At 44.9% G+C, this 25,830-nt stretch overlaps 1 protein-coding gene across 5 annotated transcripts in view; it reads right to left on the bottom strand.

Annotated features, from left to right (window-relative positions):
* Setd3 (SET domain containing 3, actin N3(tau)-histidine methyltransferase) overlaps positions 1-25,830 on the bottom strand; it is a 66,944-nt gene that overhangs the window by 20,574 nt on the left and 20,540 nt on the right. For all 5 annotated transcript variants that reach the window (NM_001346470.1, XM_063261779.1, XM_063261781.1 and 2 more), the window contains 2 exons: positions 25,678-25,750; positions 25,155-25,411 (listed from right to left, as the gene is read on the bottom strand). In NM_001346470.1, coding sequence (NP_001333399.1) covers positions 25,155-25,411; positions 25,678-25,750 — 330 coding nt within the window. The remainder of the gene's footprint in view (positions 1-25,154; positions 25,412-25,677; positions 25,751-25,830) is intronic.

A 25,830-nucleotide genomic window follows, 5' to 3' on the forward strand; every position in this document is an offset into this window, starting at 1 on the left:
GGGGCCATGTTCCAGCTTCTGCAGCAGAACTCCACAGCTTCGGACATAGGGCTCTGGCTTTAGAGTCAAGAATAGAGAGGTTACTTGGACAATTGATGCTGGTCAGCTGGAGCTAAGAAATTAGCAGTGATTAAGAAGAGATCAACATCACTGAGGTGAAATCTTCTGGGAAGTGTTTTCTGAGAGCACAAAGAAGCTGTGTTCCAGAGAGAGCCAAGGTGGTAACTCATGCTGCAGCTGTACCTGGTAATGTGTAAGAGTCACCCAGGAGGTACTGGTTTTGAAGGCATGGAGGGGTCATGAAGAACAGCTGAGACTTGGCGCTGTGAGGGGCCATGGAAGGGCATTGGTGAAGGTGCAGCCTCAGTTGAAACTGACAGCCCAGAACTGAAGAGCTCATGCAAAGGAGTAGAGGCTTGACGCCATGAATAGAGCCTGTGAGAGGCCATTGGTGAAGTCTAGTTGCAGAGGAAGACCCCAGGGTATTGGAGATGCCAGTACCATGGCATGATCACCAAGAACAGCAGTGGCAGTGGAGTGGATCAACCTGAGCTTAGAATGCTGCAGAGGGAGGTAGAGCTGGAGAAGTGACGCCAGTCCTTTGAGGGAGCCCAGAAGATCATGTGTGGATCCCAGACATTGGAACAAGAAGCTGTGAAACTGAAGTTGACTTGGAGACCCAAGGATGTTTGGGATGCCAGAGCCACACAGGATATCTGTTGAGGAAAGCTGCTAACAGGGAGTGGAACCAGCCCAGGAAAAGACGTTTGTTGTTATCAACAAAGATGAAAAGGAGCTGGAGATCTGAAAACTGCTTTGACATCAGACATGGAGATGCAGAGTTTGGAGTTTGCCCAGCTGGGTTCCTGTCTTGCTTTGGGGATTACAGTTAAGTGATTGGATGAATCTCAGAAAAGACTTTGAACTTTGGACTTCTAACACTATTAAGGCTGCTACAGACTACAGGGACTTTTGAAGTTAGACTAAATGTATTTTGCATTATGCTATTTTTAGGTATGGCCCCCAGAGACCTGTGTTTGAACAAATCTATGGGAGCCAGGGAGCGGAATGTGATAGTTTACATATGCTTGGTCCCAGAGAGTGGCAATATTAGAAGGTGTGGCCCTGTTGGTGTGCAACCTAGATGTCAGTATTTAGGAGTTTAAGGAAACTCTTAGCCGTTTCCTTGTTGTTGGAGGTGTGTCACTGTGGGTGTGGGCTTTAAGACCCTCATCCTAGCTGCCTGGAAACCAATATTCTACTAGCAGCCTTCAGATGAAGATGTAGACCTCTCAGCTCCTCCTGCTCCATGCCTGCCTGGATGCTGCCATGTTCCTGCCTTGATGATAATGGACTGAACCTGTGAGCCAGCCCTAATTAAAAGCTGTCCTTATGGGGTTGCTTTGGTTGTGGTGTCTGTTCACAGTAGTAAACCCCTAACTAAGACAATAGTCATCAACCTCGTTCTAATGTCGAGGAAACCAAGGAACAGGGAAATTAATAGGATGGCCCAGGCTCCCCAGTTCATAACCAAGGAAGCTGGAATAGCAACCTAGATGTCGGTATTTAGGAGTTTAAGGAAACTCTTAGCTGTCTCCTTGTGTGTGAATTGCTGGAGTTCTGACACGGTGAATGCATGACAGGGTGAATTCCTTCACCACAGTAAGTTACAAAATGACTTACATGGCTACATGTCCAGCAGTAATGACAAGATCAACAGCTGGCAGGAAAGGCACACATGGAGTTGTAATCTTTAGTAATGATCTCAAATCTGGATGTTCCTAGCTATCATGGAGCCTAGTTCCCCTCACAGTGTATGAGAAGAAAAATACTGGTTCTGGAAGCAGCTCAGAAGCATGAGAGAGGCCCTGGCCTTGATTCTTTGTGCGCACGCACACACACACACACACACACACACACACACACACACACACACACACACACACCCCACCCCTCCTTTTTTATACTTTAAAACATAGAGGCCACATACACACTTTGTTTTCTGGTACTTTCTTCACAGAATTATGCCATACTGGCATTCTAGCCACTTCTAATATTTCATTATCTGAAATTCCTATCATTTCATGATAACAACAGCCTCATAGAATATTAATCACTGAATCTGTCTACTTCCAAGCTATAGTGACGACATCTTTCGGCTACTTTCAATTCTCCTAGTTGTCATGTGGATAGCAAAATAAATGTTGGACCCTTAGGTACACATTCAGCCTCTAGTGGTTTGAATTTCTAATGGCCTCCATAGGCTCCAATATTTGAATGTTTAATTCCCAGCTGGTGGAACAGTTTGAGAAGGATTAGGAGGTGTGGCCTTAGAGGAAATGTGTTACTAGGGGCAGATTTTGAAGTTTCAAAAAGCACAAGTCATTCCCAATTAGATTTGTCTGCCTTCTACTTGCAGATAAGGATATAAACTCTCAGCTGCAACACCTGTGCCATGCCTGACACCATTCTCCCTACAATGATGATAATGAATTCTAACCTCTGAAACTGTAAGCCCCAAATAAACTCTTTCTTCTATAAGCTTCCTTGATCACTATGTCTTCACAGCAACAGAAAAGTGACTAAGACATAGCCTTTCAGCATAAAGGGAGTTAAGAAGCTCAGCAGGATAGCTCAAGCTTGTAAAGTTGGGAGGTGGTGGTAAGAAGATCACAAGTTCAAGGCCAATCTGGGCTACATGAGACATGTTTTAAAAAACAAAAACGAATAAAACAAATGGAATAGTTTGTGAGTAGTTAATAAGAAATAAACTCTAGGGATGCACTGCAGAATCCAAGAACTCACAGATGTCAGCTCATCAGGACTCTGAGGAATGTGAGCCACACTGGTATAGCACTTGGAGCCTTCTAGTACTCAGGAGGACTGCCACACTGATGTCTTCAGGGCATCCATGCCATCCATCCTCTGCGTGAACCCATACATCATGCACACCATCACTGGCTGGTGGAAATGCCCACTGACAGCAAGGTCGTGAAAACACCTATCTCAAAACCAAGGTGAACGGCTTCTAAGGAACAACACCTGAGGCTGTCTGCTGTCGCACCCAGTACACAGAAGAAAGCTGTCTGACATACACTGGGCCAGGGCCTCTGATGTTGTACAGTGTCCTAGGTTCAAATGCCAGAACTGGAAGAAAAAAACAATCCCTCATTTCAGTATAAAGCCAAACTAGACAACAACCTGTGTGAAACACTGCTCTAAGGTAAGGGAAGAGACGAGGCACCAGGATGTCACTGCTGCTGCACTCTTAGCATTCAAATATCTTGGGTGAAAAAGTAATGAAAAAATTCTTCTGAAACACAAAACTTCACCTTTTAACTGAACAGGACACAAGATTTAAAAAAAAAAAAAAAAAAAAAAGGAGAAGAGAGCCAAACTGCCAAACTGTAGAGGGCACACGCCACTCCATGGGGCTATGCAAGGCTGACTACTGCCTTCTCCATCAAGCGCACTTTACCTTACATTTTCCTAATTAAATGCTTCATTGGTCAACACTCTGCAATGGGTTTTACTCTTGTGTTTCCCCACCCCGCCCCAGAGGAATTATTAGCTCACATTCTAAAAGTAATCCCATTTTGTTAAAAAAATCCAATTTCTAGAAACAATTTTTCCAATTTAATCCATGCCTATCTTTAAAGTGTAAGGTAGAAAATGGAGAATTGCTAATTGTTCACTTGGAACAGAATGCTAAGAAGCCAATACACTGATTTGAGCCATCTTTCAAACGAAAATGATGTTTTACCATAGTCGCAGATAAGAAAAGATTTCAGAACTCGGTTTTGAAAAATAGGCCGGCTGGCCACTAACAGGGAGTCCAGGACCTCTGGAAACATTTGTATTGCAATACAGCAATGATAGCACCAGAGACCCTTGGCAGAATAAAGACACCAGTCAGTGAACAGGTGCTTCTTGGAGACCTCCTGGGGGAGTTCCCTGGCTTTGACTAAGGAAAACCCAGGGTGCACACCTTGGGACTGAAGAATAAATGATGACCAGATCATTATTTCAAAGGCACCAGGAACAGCCTGTAAATTAAGGGACAAGAAGAAAAAGCCACTTGAGAGGAAGACAGGACTTCTTGTCACGTGGCCTTAGGTTTCTCCATAGAAAAAGAATGAAGGAAGCCAAAGATGGGGGACATGACTAGGCCAATTTAAGGTAGTGGCAGACTCCCACAACTCAGGGACCAAGAAGGGGAAGAAGGGGAAGGCATATTTGGGTCTGTCAATGGTAACATATACACCAAAGACAAATGTGAGGCTCGTAGGACTGCCTGGTGTTCCCAGGAACACAGAAGGGGCACACCAACCATGGGTAGCCCAGGGAACCCATCACAGTAAGCACGGTCTTACTTGTAAGACTCCCTCCCTGTTTCTTTTCAATCATATGGCTGCAAACAAAGAGAAACAAGGCTGGAAACAATTTCCGTGTAAATGATTTCTGCAATGCCACATGCAATGACACCACACCAGGTGTGTGGAGCTAACAAATCTGCTACGAAATGAAAGGTCAGCAGACTGCCTTTCCAGGATGACCAGTAGCAATGGTATGAAGACCGTGGTGGGTTTTTAGCTCTGCTGGGACAGGAGTCATGGGACAGGAGACTGGTGTGCACCTCCTGCCATTCCACTCCAATCATCCTCAGTGCAAGGGGCACCAGCTCCACACAGGAGTGACCTGGACAAGTGGCTAGGACTGCTGCACTTGGAGAAGATTCCTAGCCCAGAGAGAGAGCTCGCTAAGTGTGAGCAGCTCCCATCTTCCTCTCCATCCCAAGTGCTCTATGCGTGTCAGTGCACCATCATCCAACCTCAACCAGACTGTGGGGCAGGCGCTGTGTGTGTCCTGCGCCTACCTGCTGACTGACAGAGTCTCACAGTGGCACACAGCAACCCTGCACAACTGAGTTATCTCAGCTTCAAACTACTCTGTTGGAGTTGGTGCAAAAGAGAATCTTCCCAAACACTTAATGAATCTACTGCAAAAAGAAAGAAATCTGTTTCCCCATCTGCACTTCCAGACACATATAATGAAGTGACATTTTCCAACATAGGATTTTAGATCATTGGCTGTGTCAATTAAACTCTGCTCAGCAGAATGACCGTTGTTCTTTCTAGTCACCTTTTAGTCCCTGAACAAGTTGCAGAATCTGGAAGTCATCTTGGGCCATTTATCATTTATCCCTCAGAAAACCTGAAGTGGGAAACAGTCTTCCTGCCCATTTTCACACTTTCCAGATTGGAATAATTCCCCCTCCCACTGATTCATTTAGCCAAGTCCTTCAACAAAGTTTAAGATTAATCTTCCTTTTAAACTTTCATGTGACCTCTCATGACCTCTGAATTCTAGCACATGCAGCCTGCAAAACAGTTCTAGCTCTGACTTCACACCACGGTGAACAGCTACTCAGTTGCTATGCCAGCACCACTCAATCATCCCTTCATCTGGGAAATATTCATGAGGTCTATCCAGAAAGGAAGAGAAAACAAGGGCACAAGATAGATAGATCTGGCCTCCTACCCTCATACTGCTTGTCTGTAGAAGGCTGACGCTGATCAAGTCACAAATAAGAGTTTCATAGGGGGGCAAGGCAGGGAGGGGTGGGCTAGCAGGGAAGGCTGAAACCTAAAGGCCATGGAGGGGTAAGAGATTGGCCTGAGATCTCCTGCTAGAATGTTAAGCAGCTCAGGTGCTGATGCTACAGATGGAGCCCTTGGTCACAGCTGCCACACTCTGGCGTCCCTAGGAACCATAATACAGTTCGGATGGAGAGCAAATGTTCACTCATCTTGACATGCACACGGTCACTGTGTGGATTCCTCTTCAACCCTTTAAAGACAACATCTTTGGAACATACTGACAGAAAGGAAGGAAGAAAGAGAGCAAGCAAAGGTTTGGGCGATTTCAATGACCACCAGGGGACTAGCGGCAGAAAGTGAAGAGCCCTGGGACATGGGAAGTGCTGGAGCAGCCTGGCCTCCCGTGCCTGCTCGCATCCCCATTCACTGAGGTGGGCCGAGTCTTTGCTTTGCGGTTCCTGCACTCAGCCTTCTCTCCCCAACAGAACTCTACCTGCCTCCAACGATGAGCCCCATGGGAACAGTAGGCAGAAACTATGACAACGATGAGCTGAGCTAGGCCCAAGCGGTTCTGAGGAAACCTGGTGGGTGGAAGGGAACGCCTGGAGCACTTCTAGTCAGGTTCTTATTACAATCTGCATTGACAAGCCTTTGGTTATAGAACAGAGCAGACTGCTTCTCCATTTGTTTCAATGAAAACTTTTGGTAAAAGATTTACCCATCAGGAGAACCATATCTTTCAATCTATCTGCCTAAAGTATATGACCATTAAAAATAAACAAACAACAACAACAACGGACCAGACCCTGTGCCAACCACCGGTGTCCAGGTGTGGTGCACAGCCAAATAACAGCACAGGAGAAACGAGAAAGATCAAGAATTCAAGGTCATTCCTGACTATACATCAAGTTTGAAACTAGCCTGGGCTACATGAAATATTGTCCTTTGTTTTTTCTTTGCCTTTTTTTTTTAAAGCAAGCACTAATGAAACATGCTATTTTCTGTGAAAATCTCATGAGCAGACAGGTGTGAGAACTGTAGGATGAGCTATGTCAACAACAACCAAAAAAAGAAGAAAAGAAAAAAGGAACAGGTATAAAATCTGTAAGAAAGGTTCTTATTAGCCTTGGAAAAATAACCAAGTTAAAGTAATATAAAAAGTAACTATATTACTGCACAAGAAATAATAAAGGCCACAAGAGTGGAACAAGTTTTACCAGGGATGGTCCATGTTCCCTCTGCTCCACCAAAACACTCTGGAGTATAGTCCCTAAGTGACATGCTACGAACTTCATCAAAGGCTGCTGGCCCCTCCTTCCTGCCCTAGCCTATGGACACATAGGCACCCCCAAAGGAGCTGTCAAAATGGTAGCTCCTGTCAAAATGGCAGTACCACAACACCTCCTCAGTCTGCAGCCATTACAAGAACTGTCCACAGTGGTGCATCTCCTTTCCTCCCTCAGCCTGCAGTCCTCATGTCCCACAGGAGCTTACACAGTGGCATCACCTCCTTTCCAGCCTCCCTGAGCAGCTCCACAACGATGGCACCTCAGCCAGAGCTGCCTGCGGCTAGGAAGAACTTCCCATCCTAACCCATGGGCCTATTGTAGAAAAGGGAGTGTGTGGGGGGTGGGGTGAAAAAAAAGAATCAACCAATCCCTGAGCAGGAAAAATCCACCAATTCCTGAGCTTCCCACAATCCCCCACAATCCCTGAACAGAAAATCCCACCAATCCTCACTCTGGAGATCTCTGTGCTGAAAAGTTCTGCCCCTAAGAATTCCTACATAAGCCCTGCCCTTTGTTCAATTCCCTGCTGTCTACTCCCGGGAAAAGAGGGCAGCCATCCCTAGATTCTTCCTTCTCTTCACACCTTGGATCCTCCAATAAATCTCTTTCATGAGATTTGCTGCCGGGTGTGACTCTCTTGTTGGAATAAGCCGAGAAGAAATGAAGAGAAGGGAGGAGGCAAAGAAGTGGAGTGGCACTGAGGTTCCTGAGGTCAGCCGGGAGTACCCTCCCTGGGAACTGAAATGCCTCTGTGGAGGGGGGAGAGGCTTCCTCTCAGAGCTGTGTGGTTCCTGGGCTTTTGAGTCCCAGGATAGCCTTCCATCCAAGCAGAAACATTTACATGAAGCAGAGCTCACTTCACCAACTCACTAAAACGATGCTGTCTGTCATGTGCCAGTCTCCATGGGGATGGAATAGCAGGAGGGCCTTCTGCCCTCCCCAAGTAAGTAACACCAAGGCTGGATTGCAAATGTTGAAGATAGCATACTCTAAGATACCAAGCACATGCTGGAATTACAAAGCAGAGGCTGCAGGCCCTGTCAGCAAAAGCTCGTCTTGCAATGACACACAGAGCAGGTGGCAGGGGGCTGGGCTCCAGAGAAGGCCAAGCTCTGACATCTGGGGCAGAGAGCATAAGGCACAGCAAGAATAGGAAGTGCTTGCTCAAGGACTGTGTACAGGAGAGTGGAGGATGAAAAGGGCAAAGCTGGCAACCCCCACACACAAGTTCCCACAGTAGGGATGTAGTCTAGGGAAGAGGTACTGGGGACAGGTAGTTCTATACGTCGGCCCTACGGAGCTCACCTGTCTAACCTCAGTCTTTATGATACCTGAGAGACACCAATGAGTTTCATTTTCCAGGAAAAAAGGACTTAGGAATCGCTGGTAAATAAAGTAGAAATGAGGGGCTGGGGATTTAGCTCAGTGGTAGAGTGCTTACCTAGGAAGTGCAAGGCCCTGGGTTCGGTCCCCAGCTCAAAAAAAAAAGTAGAAATGAAGAGGTTCTCCTCTGAGGAAAGCAGTCTACTAACGGATGAATCTAACAGAATGAGAGGAGGAAGGCTACATTTCTCCTGCTGTGACAAAACACCAAGACTAAAGTAACTTATAGAAGGAAGGGGTTACTTGGCTTACAGTTCCAGAAAGGTAAAGGTTTTCACAGAAGGGAAGCGGTAGTTATGGTAGCTGAAGCAGAGAACTGAAAGTGTTCATCTCAAATCACAAGCCGGAAGTAAAGAATGAAGTGGAAATGGTGCGAAGCTTTGAACCTGGAGACTAGTATTCAAATCTGTATGGGGGAGATCTCATTCCAGCCACCATAAAGTATGGGGGTACCTCATTCCAGCCACCATAAAGTATGGGGGTACCTCATTCCAGTCACCATAGAGGGCAGTGAGTTCTGAGAATGTTAAAAACCTAAGGGTGTAGCTAGGCCTAGTAGCAGAGGACTATAGTCCCAGCTTATAATGAGGCCGACACAGGAGAGTCACAAGTTCAAGGTCTTCTTCAGCTATATAGTGAGTTCAAAGCCAGACAAGACAACTCAGTAAGACTCCTTCTCAGAGGGAAAAGTTGTGGACATAGGTCAGTGATGCAGTGCAAGGCCTAGAGTATACAAGGCCTCTGGCTCAACTCCAATACAAGCAACACGAACACAACAAAATAAGGGCCTGATATGGCAAAGAACTGAGAGTAGCCTCCAGCCAACAACAAGAAACAGCCATGGCCCTAAGGAGGTACATCTTCCAGCCAGTCAGAGGCAAGCTCAGGAGCTGACCTTCAGACAGACCCACACAATATGCCTCTGTAAGAGCCATGGAAGCAGGCACCCAGCCAGGCCAGACCTGTCCTCCTAGCCTAAAAAAAGTATAAGATAATGTTGATTTAAGTCTCTAGAAAACATGAGATGAGAAATGTGTTGTTTTAAGCCTCTAGAAAACAAATTTTTAAAAATTGTTAACTTCCAAGTACACATATCTAAGAAAATTCACACAAGCACATCACACTTTCTCAGTAAAGATGGTCTAGGATTTGCCACAGTAAAGTGAAATCTCAGGGCTGCCCAACAACTGCATGATTTTTCTCACTCCTTGTATGTCTGCTGCAGGCTGGTGAAACCCTGGCTCCCTCATTCCAACAAGGCACTTGATATCTCTACCCCTTTCTGCCTTTAAGAAGGAGAACTGGGGGTTGGGGATTTAGCTCAGTGGTAGAGCGCTTACCTAGGAAGCGCAAGGCCCTGGGTTTGGTCCCCAGCTCCGAAAAAAAGAACCAAAAAAAAAAAAAAAAAAAAGGAGAACTGAACATGTTCACAGGAAGAAAGAAGAAAAAAGGAAGATGTCTTTACAAGGGTGTGTTCTGCTACAAGGAGCAAGGTAAAAGAAGAAGACAAGACAAGACTGGTGAGGGCAAGGGACTAGTGAAGGCCCTGGTGAAGAGACCCTGCTTCTCTTCGGCTAGAAGCAGAAGTGCAGTCAGTGAAGCTGGAGGAGGTTTTGGTCTATCAGCATTGCTGTTCGTGTAATGACAAGGTCTTCCTCTCCTGTCTCTTTCCGTCATGCTCTACTTTGACTCACCTCAGAACGCATTTTTCTATTTTAGTTCCAAATGCATGGCTCTAGGCCACATGCAAGCCTTTTAAAACACATGTTATGTACTCGGGCCAGTTACAATGTGTCACACTGGTGTGTCTCTGCTGGACCTTACCCAGAACCAACCCAATACAGGAGCTTATCTGAGCTGCATCCCTCTCCAGACTTGCATGTGAGAACCAGGTAAGCGGAAGACCTCCGTAAGGCCCTCCCGAGTACTAAGGGATAATTCATCTTGGTCTCTGACCCACACGCCTGCTTTCATTCCTTCAAACAGGTGAGAGCTGTGAAGCAGAAGGAACAGCACGATGCTGGGTCTGCGGCCCAGGATGCTGGCCCTTGTGTGAACACACCGCAGACGCAGGCCATTCACACTTGCTTGCTCTAAATCCAGGGGCTGGGTGCTGTGCTCTGCACCATGGAGAATGTTAAGAGCATGGCTGCCTAGCTAACCCTTCCATTATAAAACACAGGCACACTCTAGATAGAGCAAGGTCAGAGAACAAACCCACATTAGGGTTCTGGGATCTTGAGGCTCTACCTGGCTCACCACAAACTCTGTCAAATAGAAAAGATCCAACTCCCATTTTATTTATTTATTCTTTTTTTTTTTTTTTTGGTTCTTTTTTTTCGGAGCTGGGGACCGAACCCAGGGCCTTGCGCTTCCTAGGCAAGTTCTCTACCACTGAGCTAAATCCCCAACCCCTTATTTATTTATTCTTATCGGATATACATACACATGATATATACAACTTGCCCGTTTTGTTTTTTAAAGTTCCACTTAGAGAAGCAACTGCAGTTTGGTGGCCGTGTACTTGTCTACAATGCATGAGGAGGACTCTGGGTTTGCTTCTCAGCAGCCCCTCACCTCAAAAAAGTTTCACTTAAAAAGGGGTAGGAGCCTGGGTCAAAGCGCTTGTTTCCAAGTCTGACAACCTGAATCCAACCCCGAAGAATGCACACGGTAGAGAAGAAACCCATCTCCCACAAGGTGTCTGATAACATCCGCCTCCGTGTCAGCCTACACACATACATAACATAAATTTAAACATTCCTTAAAATTAGGAAAAAGCTGAAAACAGTGTCTTACAACAAAAGCCATGCTGGTTTTCTCTGGAGTGTCTACTATGCCCTACAAGTGCTGCAAACGCACTCTGGCAGCAGTGGCAGCAGTTAAGGACCTGCTCACCACACATGTGTTGTCCAGGGCATTGCCTTAAGAACTAACCCCATCTGGTGACAGTACAAGGTGGGAGTGGCTTGAGCAGTCCTGGGTTTCACTATCATCCAAATCAGCTCTGACAGAACACACACTTCTCAAGTGCCCAGAGATGTTGGGCTCATAACCATGCTCACGATTTTATAGGTGCTAATGGGTTTAAATGCCCCCATGCCACCAGCACTATCACCAACTCCATTTCATATAAACTAAGGCTTAGAAAAAAAACTCCAGGACCTACACCTAGGTCCCATCTACCTGCCATGGTGCTTCATAGACATGAACATAACACAGAAAACACATGGTTAAAAATCACTAGAAAACACAGAAAACACATGGTTAAAAATCACTAGAAAAAGTCCGCAAAGCAGGCCCTACCGTTTGGTGAAGTTTCCACCACACACAGTCTTAAAGTTCTCAGGCAATCTTCCAAACATAAGTCAGTTACTGGCACTCTTATTACTGGATGAGGAAACAGACTAAGTTACCTGACAACCCCCACAATGTATCCTAATTCCACGCTCACACTCCTTCCACCTACAGCGCTCACACAAGTTCAGAAGAATGCCAGAGACAGCAGCAGTACCTTATACAACAGCTTGTATTTGTGAGTTTTAAAAGAAAACCTTGAGTCTAATAAACCCATGTTATTGATTTACTAATTATCAAAACAATACTCTAGGGATCACCAACAGTAGAACAGTTGCCATCCTATAATACACCCTAGACATGAGTCTCCTCATCTGACCACCCTACAGCTATTGATTCTGATTTTAAAATTCGTAGATTTTAGCATTAAGAATCGTCTGAATCTGCCCAGGGTGTGAATCCAGAGGAGAGTGTGTCCACACCACTCTCCCACCACTGCCTGCTGCGCCCCAGCTGCCACGAGGCTCAGTGTGCCTCCCCACCTCTCCTAAGTACCTATGCAGATTACCACAGTCTGTGTGCCCAAACAGGCACGTGCGGCATACCTGACAGGTGGAAACACAACTCAACCACCATGATAAAAATGGAGGACAAGCTCCTCCCCATCCGGCAAGCATCCAGTCACTCATCTCACTCTGCCAAGAAGCAGACGGCAATTTTGATAAAAGCACAGTTCAGTCAAGTTGTTTCCTGAACTTACGTCATTGTTCAGGAGAGCAGTCAGGATCTCGGTTTTCATTACAGTTGTAATCTTAAAGCAATTCTTTTTTTTTTTTCTTTTTTCTTTTTTTTGGAGCTGGGGACCGAACCCAGGGCCTTGCGGTTGCTAGGCAAGCGCTCTACCACTGAGCTAAGTCCCCAACTTAAAGCAATTCTTAAAGATTCTATTTGTTCTATTCTATTCTATTTGCTTTGCCTGCATGAAATCTGCTTAGTGGTCAGACTGGAAAGGATACAGTATCTACCGTTCTCAAAAGCCGGGTCAATTTACTCTCAAGTACTGCCTTTAAACAACCAAACAGGGGCTGGGGATTTAGCTCAGTGGTAGAGCGCTTACCTAGGAAGCGCAAGGCCCTGGGTTCGGTCCCCAGCTCCGAAAAAAAAGAACCAAAAAAAAAAAAAAAAAAAAAAACAACCAAACACCACTACCACCGTCGTCCCATCCGTCAATATAACCATACAAAACTCTCCATCATAAATAAAACCAAGTTTTGTTTTAAACAAAAGATTAGGGTCACGCATGTTGGAAAGATCAAGTTCTCTCCAGAGACTGTAATACTTCCAAAAGCAACCACATTAATAAACAGTATCACATCTTATCGTAGGCCTGAGCTCCAACTTCAGTCTGTTGGTATCAGGGCCAGATCAGTTTTTGTTGCACTGTAAGATGTTTATAGCATTCATGATCCAGCTGTGACAGCCAAAAGTGTCTCCACCACCCAAGGGACAAACTGTCACAGTTGAGAATTTCTGGCGCAGACCAAAAAACAAACTCTTAAGACAAACACAAAAAGCGCTGCCTTATCTTGAAGATGAGGCCAGTAACACAGGCATCCTTAACATTAAGAAAGTCTATTTATTGAAAAACAGCATCTGGAAAGTGACTTCCCCAGCTATAAACTAAAAGTTACAAACCCACATCTTATGAACACATTCACAAGAGAGTGCCAAACGAAAATCAGCCAATGGCAGGTAGGCAGGCAGGCAGGCAGGCAGGCAGAGAGGCAGGGAGGCAGGCAGGGAGGCAGGCAGGGAGGCAGGGAGGCAGCAGGCAGTTACTACTTCATATGAAGACTTAATGTCCTGAGTGGTAGAAAAGCTTGAGAAATACTTAATAATGAAGGTTACAGAACACTATGAAAGTAATTATTTATTTTACCACAATCATAAAAATTAATATTACATAACTTTCTAAAATACAGGATCTAAAAAATTATTTTAAAATTACGTGAAATATTTAATAATTTTATACTGATTTACAGGATGTATTTCAGATATATATTGTGTTTATAGGATGAATTTCAGATCTACAGGGTTGGATAAAATATATTTTTAAATAAGCAGAAGACTGACCAGCTCTTCTGACAGAGGATATCAAACTGGTAAGCAAACAGAAACATGCTTACACTTTCAGTCAGCAGTGTAACTCGGAACCATAAAAGCTAAAAGTGCACAGCACCCCACATCCCACAGTGCTGGTGAAGAAGTAGAACAAGTAGAAATGACTGCTGGTCAGAGCACCCACTGGTTGGGGCTCTTGGAGTAACTAACTGTTTAGCAATGTCAACTGAGACCAAACTGGCAGCCTTCAGTATTCCAACAATCCTTCTCCCAAGAGAATGCCCAGAAGAAGAAAGATATATGTCTTCAGGGAGACAGATATAAGACTAGTTGTAACCGTGCCAGTAAGACAGCCCAATGATTTAAGTCTTTGCTATGCAAACCGGATATCTGAGTTCAATACTGGGAACAGGGATAATGATAGAACTGGCTCGCAAAGCTGTCCACTAACTTCCACACGCCACGTGAAATGTGTGCATGAGTACGCATGCATATACACTCATGTTCACTGACACTCTCCCCTTCCCTCTCTCACACACACTCTGTCTGTGTCTGTCTGTCTCTCACCTGCCCATGCTGGTTAATTTATTTGTCAACTTAACTGGATGTAGAATCACATAGGAGACATAAGGGCACTTCCCAAAATTTAACTAAAAAGGGAAGACCCACCCAGAATGTGGGCTAGGGCCCCGGACTGAATCAAAAGAGGAGAGAAACATTAAGACTCCGCCTCTGTGTCTTGACAGTGGATGTAATGTGACGCTACAGGGTACATACAGTCTCTAAGGAGCTTTTTCACTTAGGTCATTTGTCACAGCAATGAGAGAAGAAAGTAGCATACGGCCCAGCAGATAACCAAAGTCTGCGTGAACAGAAGAACAGAATGAAAAGCACGCTGCCTTCAAACTTGGCATCACTTGTCATCCCAGTGCTTGGGAGGCTGAAGCAAGCAAACTGACACTGTATTCAAGTAATGTCCACAGGAAAACAAATATAATTAGGCTACTTATAACAGGGCTGCATTGAGAGCTCCAAGCTAGCCTGGACTATAAGGTAAAACCGTATCTCAAAAACGGGAGGGCGGGGCGATGACAATGTTTACAAAAAAAGCTTACAGAACAATGAAAGGGGCTAACCTGTTGCCACACCCAGCAACATGAACAAATCTCACCAACATTTCAGGGGCAGGAGATGCAGAGTCAGTCCATGACTCACCCCTACTTACAGGTTTGTAAGCAAGCTTTGGTGACATTAAGACATGGGCCACTCCTTGGAAAGGGTAGGTGCCTAGTGAGGAAAGGACACTAGAGAGCTGCCATCTCAAAACTTCGGCTGTGTGCAATATATATCAACTTTATATGGTATAGCTTAAATTACATTAAAAAAAAAAAAAAGCTAAAAGCCAACAGGAAATTTCCCCAAGCTGTTCCCTTTTGCTACAAGAGGTTATTAACTATTCCCTACCTCTTTTGAAGCTACATATTACATTAACGGTAGCTGTTCTGAGAGTCAATGGCGTCTCCGTTACTGACAGTCATTTATCAATGGTCGTGCCGTCCTCTCTTCCTGTTATTTGTATCTACACAGCCGGAATACATTGCAAACGTTTTGCGAGAACTGTTTAAACATCACACTGTAGACGGAGAGCGTGCAGAAGAGGGCAGAAAGAGTAGATGGCAGGAGGCTAGGGCGGTGCTGTGGAAGGCAGCCTCAGGACAGGACACAGCTTAGGCCCAGCCTCTAGATGAAAAGCTATTGGCAACTGATGTCAGCTAGAGAAGTAGTCGTGTTTCTTTGAAGTTGTGGCCACTGGTGAGTTGCCTGTGCTCCAGGGATAGCTCACACCCATGTGCAAACAGGCAGCACTAACTGGACACAGCCGGATATAAAAAATGAACCAGCACCCCAAGGTTTAAGACAAGTGAGTTGGCTGCTTGAACAGAGAAGGAAGTTAGAAATCCTAAGTAGGACAGTCCACTAATCAGTAGGAAAGCATCTTCAGACAGAGGACCCTCACCGACTGACCCTCACTTGCCAAGAGGGAGGAGTCTGATGAGCTCCCACAGTTAGACACAGGGCAGACCTTGACACTTAGGAAAGTATACCTTGTTAGTGCTGTTCCCTCTCTTCTGTGTCCCTCCTTCAACTCCTCTGCCTACTCCGTATCACATGACACAGCAGGCTGGCTTATGGTCAGCGAGAAGCCCTACTTCTGTGTGTGCTGCTCTACTGCTGTTGTTCCTCTCCCTGACTGTAGCTGGACTCCACTCTGGTTTGTATTGCTGGACTGGATTTAATAGACAGCTCCTTTTGGACAGAAGCATAGGTCTCTGCCAAGCCAGCACCTGGCAAAGCTACTCACAGATGAGCGACACATGCAGTGTTGGCGAGGAGGGGCAGGCCATATCAGGAAGCCACTAGAGGGCAACCCATTTCAGAGGTCCCTCTTTGCCACAGAAGGCTCCCACTCTCCTTCTCAATAAAGCCTTGTTTGCTTTCCCTTCATAAAAAAAGAAGACAGAGGGCTGGAGTCACTAAAAACACAGGCCTTTAGGTAATGAGGTAACTGCACGAGACAGGCAGACATTGACGCCCCTTCCTTACAGATCCTGTTGTTTTGGAGCCCTACTCCTAACACTTCAATCCCACAAGCAACACTGCCACTGCAGCATGAGTCCACACACAATGACTGGCCAAGGGCCCACCTTCAGGTGCCGGTAAACAGCATCATACAGGTCACAGAAGATGTGGCCATTAATACAACGCCAGTGTCCTTCTGGTTCAGGGCCCAGGACCTCTGACTCACTTAAGACTTACAAAAAGACAGTAAGTAAGAGCAAGAATTTCAAAGCTGACAACAGCATTTCCGAGGTAAATATTAGCAAATAAAAATGGTGTGTTAATTTTAGATGCCATCACAGCATTTAAGAAGAAAAAAAGACTGACAAAACATTTTAGAGCTCATTAGAATTGTCCTCAAGTCACTGGCATATAGAAGTGAAGTCTCCTCATCCTGACAGCTTTTCCTTTAGACACACCTGCATAGTCAGCACGATAGAGACGGGGTGAGCACTTCCATTAAAAACACTCATGCTCACAGATTTACAATGTAACAACGAAAGTTTGCCCCATCTGAGTTCTGCATACAAAGGGCATCTGCTTGAAACACTGCAGTCTAAACCCAAATAAATGCGACCCTCCGCAAAGCCCCACAGGCAAGTCTGCTCCTGATGCAGCTTAGGCCTTGCCAACCTAGAAGTTGGGAATTTATTACCAACGGCCTCCGTTTCAGGCCTGGAGAGAAGAAGAAGATAAACTTGCATTGCAGAGCAGAAGCCTTAGAGTCCTCCTTTGCCCTCCCAGACTGGCCTTATTCAGTCTGTTCCAAGAAGCTGTTCGTTCTAACTGTAAAGATTTTAAGAGTTAACAGGAAAATTGGTCTTCTCTATGGACTGTGTTTCACACACTAAGCCCTCTGTGTGCACACCCTGGCCTTCTCTCATTTAGCGGCAACACTGGTGACCAAGACAGACAGTCTCCTGTCCAGATGATCACATGGCAGAAGGTACAGGTGACAACACAAAAGCACACCTAGACAGTGGTAGGGCTGTAAAGACATGAGCATCGTACAGGACAGATGACAGGGAATCCTGTCAGGAGAATACACACTCGGGAAGACTCTAAGTTGAAACCAGGAGGTAAAGGGGTTGCTTTGGAAATTTGGGAAAGGTTCTTACAGGCAGCAAAGGCTCATAAATCCTAGAGGTTCTGAGGAGAGGCCAGATGAAGGGGTTGGTAAGAGGGGAGGGACCATAAAGCACCACTGAGAAGCCTTGCTTTCTGGTTCACTCCAAGTATAAGGAGAGCTAGGGGATTACAAAAACCTTTTATATTCCCAGAAGATCCCTATTAACTGGGTAGACATATCTAAGCTGGAAAGGTCAAGAGCCATGCATGCCCAGTCACAGAAAGACGAGTCTAAAGAAAGGACAACACTTCACAATCTACATAAAAAGCCTGACCTGGAATTATGGACAGTTCATCCATATCACCATGGAATCATTGCTGGGTCTTCTACAAATCCTGGAAACTCCAAAATGTGAACACAAGATGCAGGCAAACATCCCCATTAAAAAAACAAAACCAGAATTAGCAAGGCATGTTGGCAACATACTTATAATGGCAGCAGTTGAACAGTTGAGGCAGGAAGATAACATACTTGGAGCTGGTAACAGAAGTCTGGGCCAGCGTGAGCTGTTATAACAAGACAGGTCTCAGAAAAGAGGAGGCAGGGCTGAAGATGTAGTTCAGCAAAGAAACATTTGACTGACAGCGGCAGTCTGCCCTTGACCCTTTGTAGTCTGTGACAAGCCCATCACACCAACGATGTGAGCAGTGGCTTTGGTGATTCTGAAGTGAGTAGGGAGGCCAGCAGGTGACTACAGTGCGGGCTCTGGAGCCCTCCAAACTGCACTTGCAGTCAGAGCAGCAGGGCTGCATCTCAGTGGACTTACTCCACATCCCTAGGATCTAAACCAACACCCACTGCTCAGTGATGTTGATGGAATCGCAGCTCTCAATGGGCTGCAGGACAGTGTCCACCAGCTGTATTTATTCTGAAAAGCAGTTGTTTGCTATTTCAGCTGTGATGTTACTCAGCAACCACAGCACTAGCTGCGTCCTCTCCAGTTATCTAACAGAATGAAACAACATCCCTGCGCTCAGTGAAGAGCACTCTAGCTGAGCAGACAGAAAGTAAGGAAACATAAACTCCTTTCGGATACTAATTTACCTTAGGACAGAAACCAAGGTCGGAGGGCATGGAACTCTGTGACACACACACCTCTAGGACACTAGAACAGCAGCTAAAACCAAAATGCCAATAGGCATCACACCCTTTACCTCCCTTTCTCCAGAAGGATCAAACCTGAGTATAACCAGGGATGTGTGTGTAGCATCCACACAGGTACTTCTGCCAACAAGTGAACATCTGGTATTAAGAGAGGGCAAAAATTATACATCTCCCTTTATTGGATGTCTGCTCCTAAGCGGAATGATAAAGTCACAAGTTTGAATTCTAACACGTCAGGCAGGCAGAGGCTAAGGAAGGGGAGGGAGGCCAGGGTTTAACATGAGGGGTCAGGGACAGTGAACAGTGCATGCTGTAGTCTAAATCTGAGGAGCTTCCATAGAAGGACATAACAGTGTCCCAGTTACAGTGTCCCAGGTTCACATGGACACCCCACAAAGTGATGTCCTTTGCCCAATCTCAGCACTAGCACTATATGAGGTATGGCTTTCCCCCAGAGCAAGCCATGGACACTGAGAAAAAAGTCTTCCAGAGGCCACTGAAACTAAAGGCAGAAAAAAATAGAGAAAACAAAGGACACTAAATTCCCAGAAGATAAAGACTATAATTGAATTGTTAATGGTATTAGACAAACAAGTGGACATAGTGAGAAACTCAGATTAAATTTTAAATGACAGAACCACAGCCTTTATGAAGACGACAAGCATCAGATACACATTTAAAGGAGTAATACACAACTGTAGGAACCTCACAAAGAACAAAGACACTCTCACACACTGAACTCCATTAAAAGGATGACAATGGCTATCAGGAACAAGCAAGGACACATAGTTCAAGACATTTTAAGATAGCCAGCAGCTCCAACCAAGACAGCAACGGCATTGACAACTCTATACCAGTCTGTGCTCCTTCTTGGCTTCTGGCTTATTTTCATGTTTTTGCACCATGAAAAGTTGTCCAGGTAAGGTAATAGAGAGATGGTGCACTGGCAGCTTCTGCAGAACCCAGGGATAATGTAAAGAAATGACACCCTCCAAGGATGCATAACTGCCAACTCTGGCAGAGAGGCAGTGTCCAGGGCTGGACATTACACTAGGGTGCTAACAGAATGCCCACCAAGCTCACAGAATGGTGCTGTAAGCACATGACCCTCCCAATCAATAGGGCACATCCAACTTGCTGTACACATAACATCCTGAAGAACTTTTGTTCCAGACTACTCTGTCATTAAACTTCTTGGTCCCAAAATTAAAACCACAAATAACCTTAAAAACAAAGCCTGGTTCTGTGGTCAGGTTCAAAGGCTGGGTCCTACAGAACCGCCCTAAACCCATTCCAAAAACCACAGACATCGCCACACCTCGGGGCAGCTCCCACACATTCCATTCCTCACGTACACAATGCAGATGCAGCCCTCCGTCCTGGGTCACTGGAAAGATCAAACCCTCAGAGAGAGCCGAGGAAATCTGGGGCTGTAGCTGGTGTAGAGTGTATCTCACAAGCACTCCATCCCCAGTACACTTCTTAAACCAGGGAGTCCTTTTAGGAAGCTTCTCCCTTTCTCAGCAGTCCCGAAGGCACAGTCACAGCTCTGCCCCAGAGGGACTGACCTTTGCAGCCATGAGCTCCTGGTGATGTGCACAGCACCCTCTACCTACCCTCACTTGTGTGCTTCCTCAGGACAGCCCGACAAGCACTCTGCAAGTGGATGCTGCTTACCTGAGCAGAAAGCACTCCCAGCCAAGTCATGAGAACACCATGAAAGCAGGGACTGTTATTGTTCTCCTATGCTCGTGACTTCTGCTTGTGGCTCCCACAGCTGAAGAAGAACCCAAGGCCCACTCATCTCGCACCTGCAGTCCCCTAAACTGGCTTCAGTCACTTCGCCATTCACTGCCTGGCTCTGTTCCTTCAGCCTCACTTCTGCTGCTCATAGCCCTCACCTAGTAGCTATAGCATTACTATGAAGTCAGCCAAGAACAAGGCAAAATGTTTAAGTTAGGATGGGCAGAGGGAAGCACTAGAAAGGATTACCCATAGCTACTTTTCACTCTGATGCTAAAGAAACTTGGTAAGCAACGTATAACCCAAGAATCAGTTATTTCAACATTTTTATTTAACATACTTCCATACATTTAGGTTATGGCAAATGCTGCATAGGATTTCCTCCAAATAGTTAAAACTGAAGGACAAATCAAGTGTCATTTGGAGAGCCATTTAAAATAGTACATCAAATCAACAGTGAGAGCAGTGGGTCATAGAACCCATCGAATTAAATAAGTGTCCATGAATCCTTGTTCATATGAACTACTGAATAAATCAATAAATGGGGAAGTAGGGACAACTACTCCTCACAGTAAAATTTCAGTTCTCACAGAAGAAAAAACAGCAGAAAACTTGCAGCTGGCACACCCTGCAATCATACATCCCTCCTGCAGAGGGCAGTGATGAGCACAAAAACTAGAAATGAGAATTGGGGATTTGCTCAAAGCATACAATTTATTGGAAAAGTCATTAATAAAGCACATTAATTTATGTGTTCCCTGAGGAGGACACAACTTGACTTGTATGGTACTCTTGCCAAAAACATAATCTCAGCCTAAAGTGAAAACTTTAGATAAATATTAAATGAGAGTTGTCTACAAAGTGCCTGCCAAAGTATTCTTCCAAGCAGTATCAGGTGACTGAGAAGTTAGACACTGTAAGCAAAGCGGGGGAAGGGCAGTCGGGAGAGCTGGCTCCCGGAACCTTACACTGCAGCTGCTAAGGCACGACACTAAGCCAGAGCAGCAGAGGGAAGTGTGCTCTATGCCTTACTTTTCTGTCTGATCTATACCTATAAAATCACTTCAAACTGAAAGTAAAGAACTGAGCAGGGTACAAGCTGACTTCTAGGCATTGATGTCAAAAATGCATAATCTCAACTGAATTTGAGGAAATATCAGATAAATACAAATGAGTGACTTCTACCAAATACTCTCCAAAAGGGCACAAGGGTTACAGAAAACTTCTGTGAAGTTACAGCTGTGGCTCAATGGGGTTGGATTCAATCCCTAGCAATGCAAATGCACACGCACACATGCACACACACATGCACACACACATGCACACACACAGACACACATGCACACACACTCACACACAGAGACACATACACACATGCACATACAAACGCGCACGCACACACATTGAATGCATGTACTTCTCTTATCATTGGCTATCTCTAAATGTAGTACTTTACACTCAAGAGACTCATTATCATTTGAGTTATTAAATAATTAAGTTGCTATGAGGGGTTAAAATCCAAAGAGACAGATAGAGTAGCAATCACACAAAGAGCTGCAGCCAGAGAGGGCTGGCTAGTTTGTTCAGTATTAAAGACCCTTAAGACTGGTTTCCAGGTAAGAGGAAAAGACCAGTCAAAGTGAGAGAAACAAAATAAGGGGCCAAGCCCACACTGGCTGGAAGTGACCATTGGGAATATAACTGGGACGCTATTTCTGCTACCTGAAGAGAGTGCTAGGCATGGACAGTATTTCAGCAACCTGGGAAATGCACACGCTGTCTCTGTTAGGTTCCTACGACTAACACCACAACCACAAACAACCTGGGGAAGGAAAGTCACAGACACACTGACTCTGAGCCCTGACAAAGGAGCCCTCAATCCAGCACCCAGGAAGACAACTTTAAGTGGAAGTAATAATAACTAGAAATGGAACATGGACACCCCTTCCCTGTACTCTGCGTCGATCTGTGGCAGAGCTCATGTGTGTATTTGTCTGGGGAAGGGTTTTCATGTCTCTGGAGAGGGTGAAGATGTTCAATGCAAAAACAATAAACCCAAACAAAAACTGAAGACACCTCAGGACAGACCACATGATGAATTGCTAACGTGGGTCTCCTCGCTCTTCCTGAGTGCTGAGATAGTGATGCTGCACTGAGCTGCTAGTGGACAAACCCCCAACCCTGAAAAAGCATGAGGAAGGGAGGTTCACTACTCTCTCGGAGGGAAGACATAATACAAACAAAATGACAGCAGACAACATCTGTATTTACTCTGATTTACTGTTCAACACTTTCAGAAGTGATGAGAATTACCTAAAACAAGAAAAGAAAAACAGCTGGACTCAAAGGATGATTTAACAAGTGTAATGGCTAATTGCGGCTGTCAACTTGGCTACATCGGGAATTGACAGGGACCCAACTTGTTAGTTACTCCTGTGATAGAACTGTCTTAATCAGAAGAAAGCCCCACCCCAACCTGGATGGCACTTTCTGGCGGTGGCTCACATAAAGACATGAAGGAAGGAAGGAAACTGTTTCCTTCTTGCTGGCCTTCCCTCTCACTAGCAAATCCACCCTCCTGTTGCTGCAGTCGATATTAAATCCAACTTCTTCAAGATTCTGACAAGACCAGCAGCTCTCCAGGAACCCTCAGAGACACCCAGCCTTGTGGACTGAACAACTACCAGATTCTTGCCTTCTTTTTTCTGTAGTATGATAGATGTTGAATTCCTTGAAGACCATAAGGACCTGTGACAACCAAGCAAAGCTAGCTGAAGCTGAAGGGTCCCAACAGTGACAACTACAAACACAGAGTGTCTGTGCAGCCCAGGGGCTTCGTTCACACAGGACACCTCTTTCTGTCCACCTTCGCCTGGGAGTTGGGGCAGGATCTTCCCACCTTACAGTCAGGGTAGCACAGAAACTGCCCACTGAGGCATAGCCCAGTGCTAAGCAGTGGAGAGAGAGTATGGTAGGTAAGCCCTGGCTTCAGAGACCAAATTCCATTTGAACAGCAAGTGTGATGGAATCAGGTTTTCCAGAGGTTTTGTCTTACTACAAAGCCTGTGCTCTTCCTACAGGGCCACTGGGTTTCTACTGGGACAGACTCTCCTCTACCGCTTCATTCTGCCTCAGGTTCATCCAGCTTAGGGACCAGCCCTTCCTAACGAGGCTTTGAAGCTAGGCCACGTAAGTGCCCACACCCCATAGCCTACCCCTTCCTACCTCCCCCTCTGCCTCCCCCCTCCCTCCCCCCCCGTCTCTCTCTCACGTGTGTACACACACACACACACACACACACACACGGGGGTGGGGGGATGAGACAGGACAGAGAGTCAGAGGCACTCACAATGCCAAGGTGCTCATTAAAATAAAATAAAAATAAAAACATAACACTTTCAGATGACAAAAAGCCACACCAGATGTCAGATGTAGGACTCCGGGACATCATAAATAAAGAGGCAAAGTTGTAATCTAGCTCCATCAACTTTTTTTAAATTAGGTAAACTTGAAAGAAAACCTACATATTGCCATTCTTCATAATGTCCTAAACCTTGAGGTTAGAAAAGCAAAACAATTTCTGTTTGAGGCAAGAATCATATGACTTCTGAAATAGTTGAAACATTTGGCAGGAGGGGAGATGTATCTGTGAGAGGGCTATTCCTATAAAACAGGCATGCTGTAAAGCTAAAACAATGAATGGACAGGAAAAGTGCTTGCCTGCAAACAGAAGGCCCTAGGTTCTATGCACACATACAAATAAAGTCATCAAATAAATAAATAAATAAATAAATAAATAAATAAATAAATAAATAAATAAATGATAAATAAAACTATTCCATTAAGGAATAAAGCGAGATGACTGCATTTGAAAAGGAAACAAAACACTGTAGGACAGATGATTTACAATATAACCACATCAGCCTGATTCAGGTTGCCAAACTGCCCAAGAAAAGGAAAGGGAACAAGTGGTTACTATTCCTGTTCTCCTCAGTTGGATGTAGCAGGGCTGAGGCAGACCCAAGTACTGCAAAGCAGAGTCTAGAGAGACACCTCCTGTTCAGCTCAGTGGGGAGCTGCAGCACTGGTTCTGCCCCTTCCTGAAAAGGGAAGATGAAACCCCTAAAACACACGAAGTCAAAATCAACCCCCTAGAGACTCTGTGTATGACACTTTCACTTAGGACTACCTAAAATATAATACATAATAAATAGTAGTACACTTTGAAAAACATAAGCAAATCACCTTGCAGTTGACATAACTGTCAATTTTTTTAACTCATGAATATAGTAGAAATTAATTTAACTTTTACCAATTTCTATTCCCTAATGTTTTTAAGTTTTTAATTTTTATTAGATGTATTCATTTTATCTATGAGTGTTTTGTCTGCATGTATGTCTGTGAACTGTATGCATGCCTTGTGCCCTAGGAAGTCAGAAAAGAGCACTAGATTCTCCTGGACCTGGAACTACAGATGGCTACAAACCATCACGTAAGTGCTAGGAATTGAACCCTGGTCTTTTGCAAGAACAACCAGGGATCTTAACCCAGCCCCTTAGAAATCAATTCTAATTTTCCTAGAAACATTACACGCAAGCAACGTTTTATATTTGATAAGGTTGACAGCTTGTAAAATCTCCTTATAAACTCACTTTCAAAAGGCTTAGCAACTTTAGTCAGTGAGGAAGTACTTCTGCTTGTATTGATGCTGGATGCTGATGAAGGCAGATACGTTAAAGACTATGTGGTAGTTCTACAGAAGTGAAAATGACAGAAGGTACCTGGATACCCTCCAGCTTAAGAGTAAAGTGCTTAAGCCCTGTAAGACTTCAAGTGGACACACATGCCACTCCTCCCCGCCTTGCTCACCTGGATGACTTTATAGAAATAGGCGTACTGGCGTGCTGTGTTTTTATACTGGCTGAAGACATCATGGATGGCTTGTGTCGACTGAAGACAGCGCACTTCCTCTTCTTCGAAGTAGAGAGGGGTGTCATACTCACTGGGGAGGGTCTGAATGTATGGCTGCCAGAAAGAGTTGGGGCTGGCTCGCTCACACAGCAGATGAAAGGCCAGTGCAATGTTTCCCATAGCTTGGAGAATTCGGTCTTGGGAATACAGGGGCCCTAAATCAACCCAGAAGTTAGCAGGGTAAGTGTCATGAACTCCTTTAAAAAGCCACCGCTCAAAACATGCTAAAATCACAGCACAAAATTCCAAGATCATATAGTACTTCATGTCACAATGCACCCCTCTTTGGACATAAAGTGGAAAACTTTAATATGGATTTGAAGAACTATGTTACAGTTGAAAAAACAACCAAACACAATTGTTTATTGTCAGAGATGAAATTTGTATATCTTGTACATTGCCTTAAATAAATTATTCTTACCCAATATTGAATTCTTAGCAGATTCAACAGTCATTAGTAACTTTCGTGGAACCCATAAAAATAATTCTTCTGCCTAGAGAAAAAAATAAGAAAACAGTAGAATCTTACACTATGCTACAATCATTTCAACTACACCAGAAAGCCAACCACAAG

The sequence above is a fragment of the Rattus norvegicus genome, chromosome 6 (genome assembly GCF_036323735.1).
Source record: "Rattus norvegicus strain BN/NHsdMcwi chromosome 6, GRCr8, whole genome shotgun sequence".
In the NCBI taxonomy this organism is placed as follows: Eukaryota; Metazoa; Chordata; class Mammalia; order Rodentia; family Muridae; genus Rattus; species Rattus norvegicus.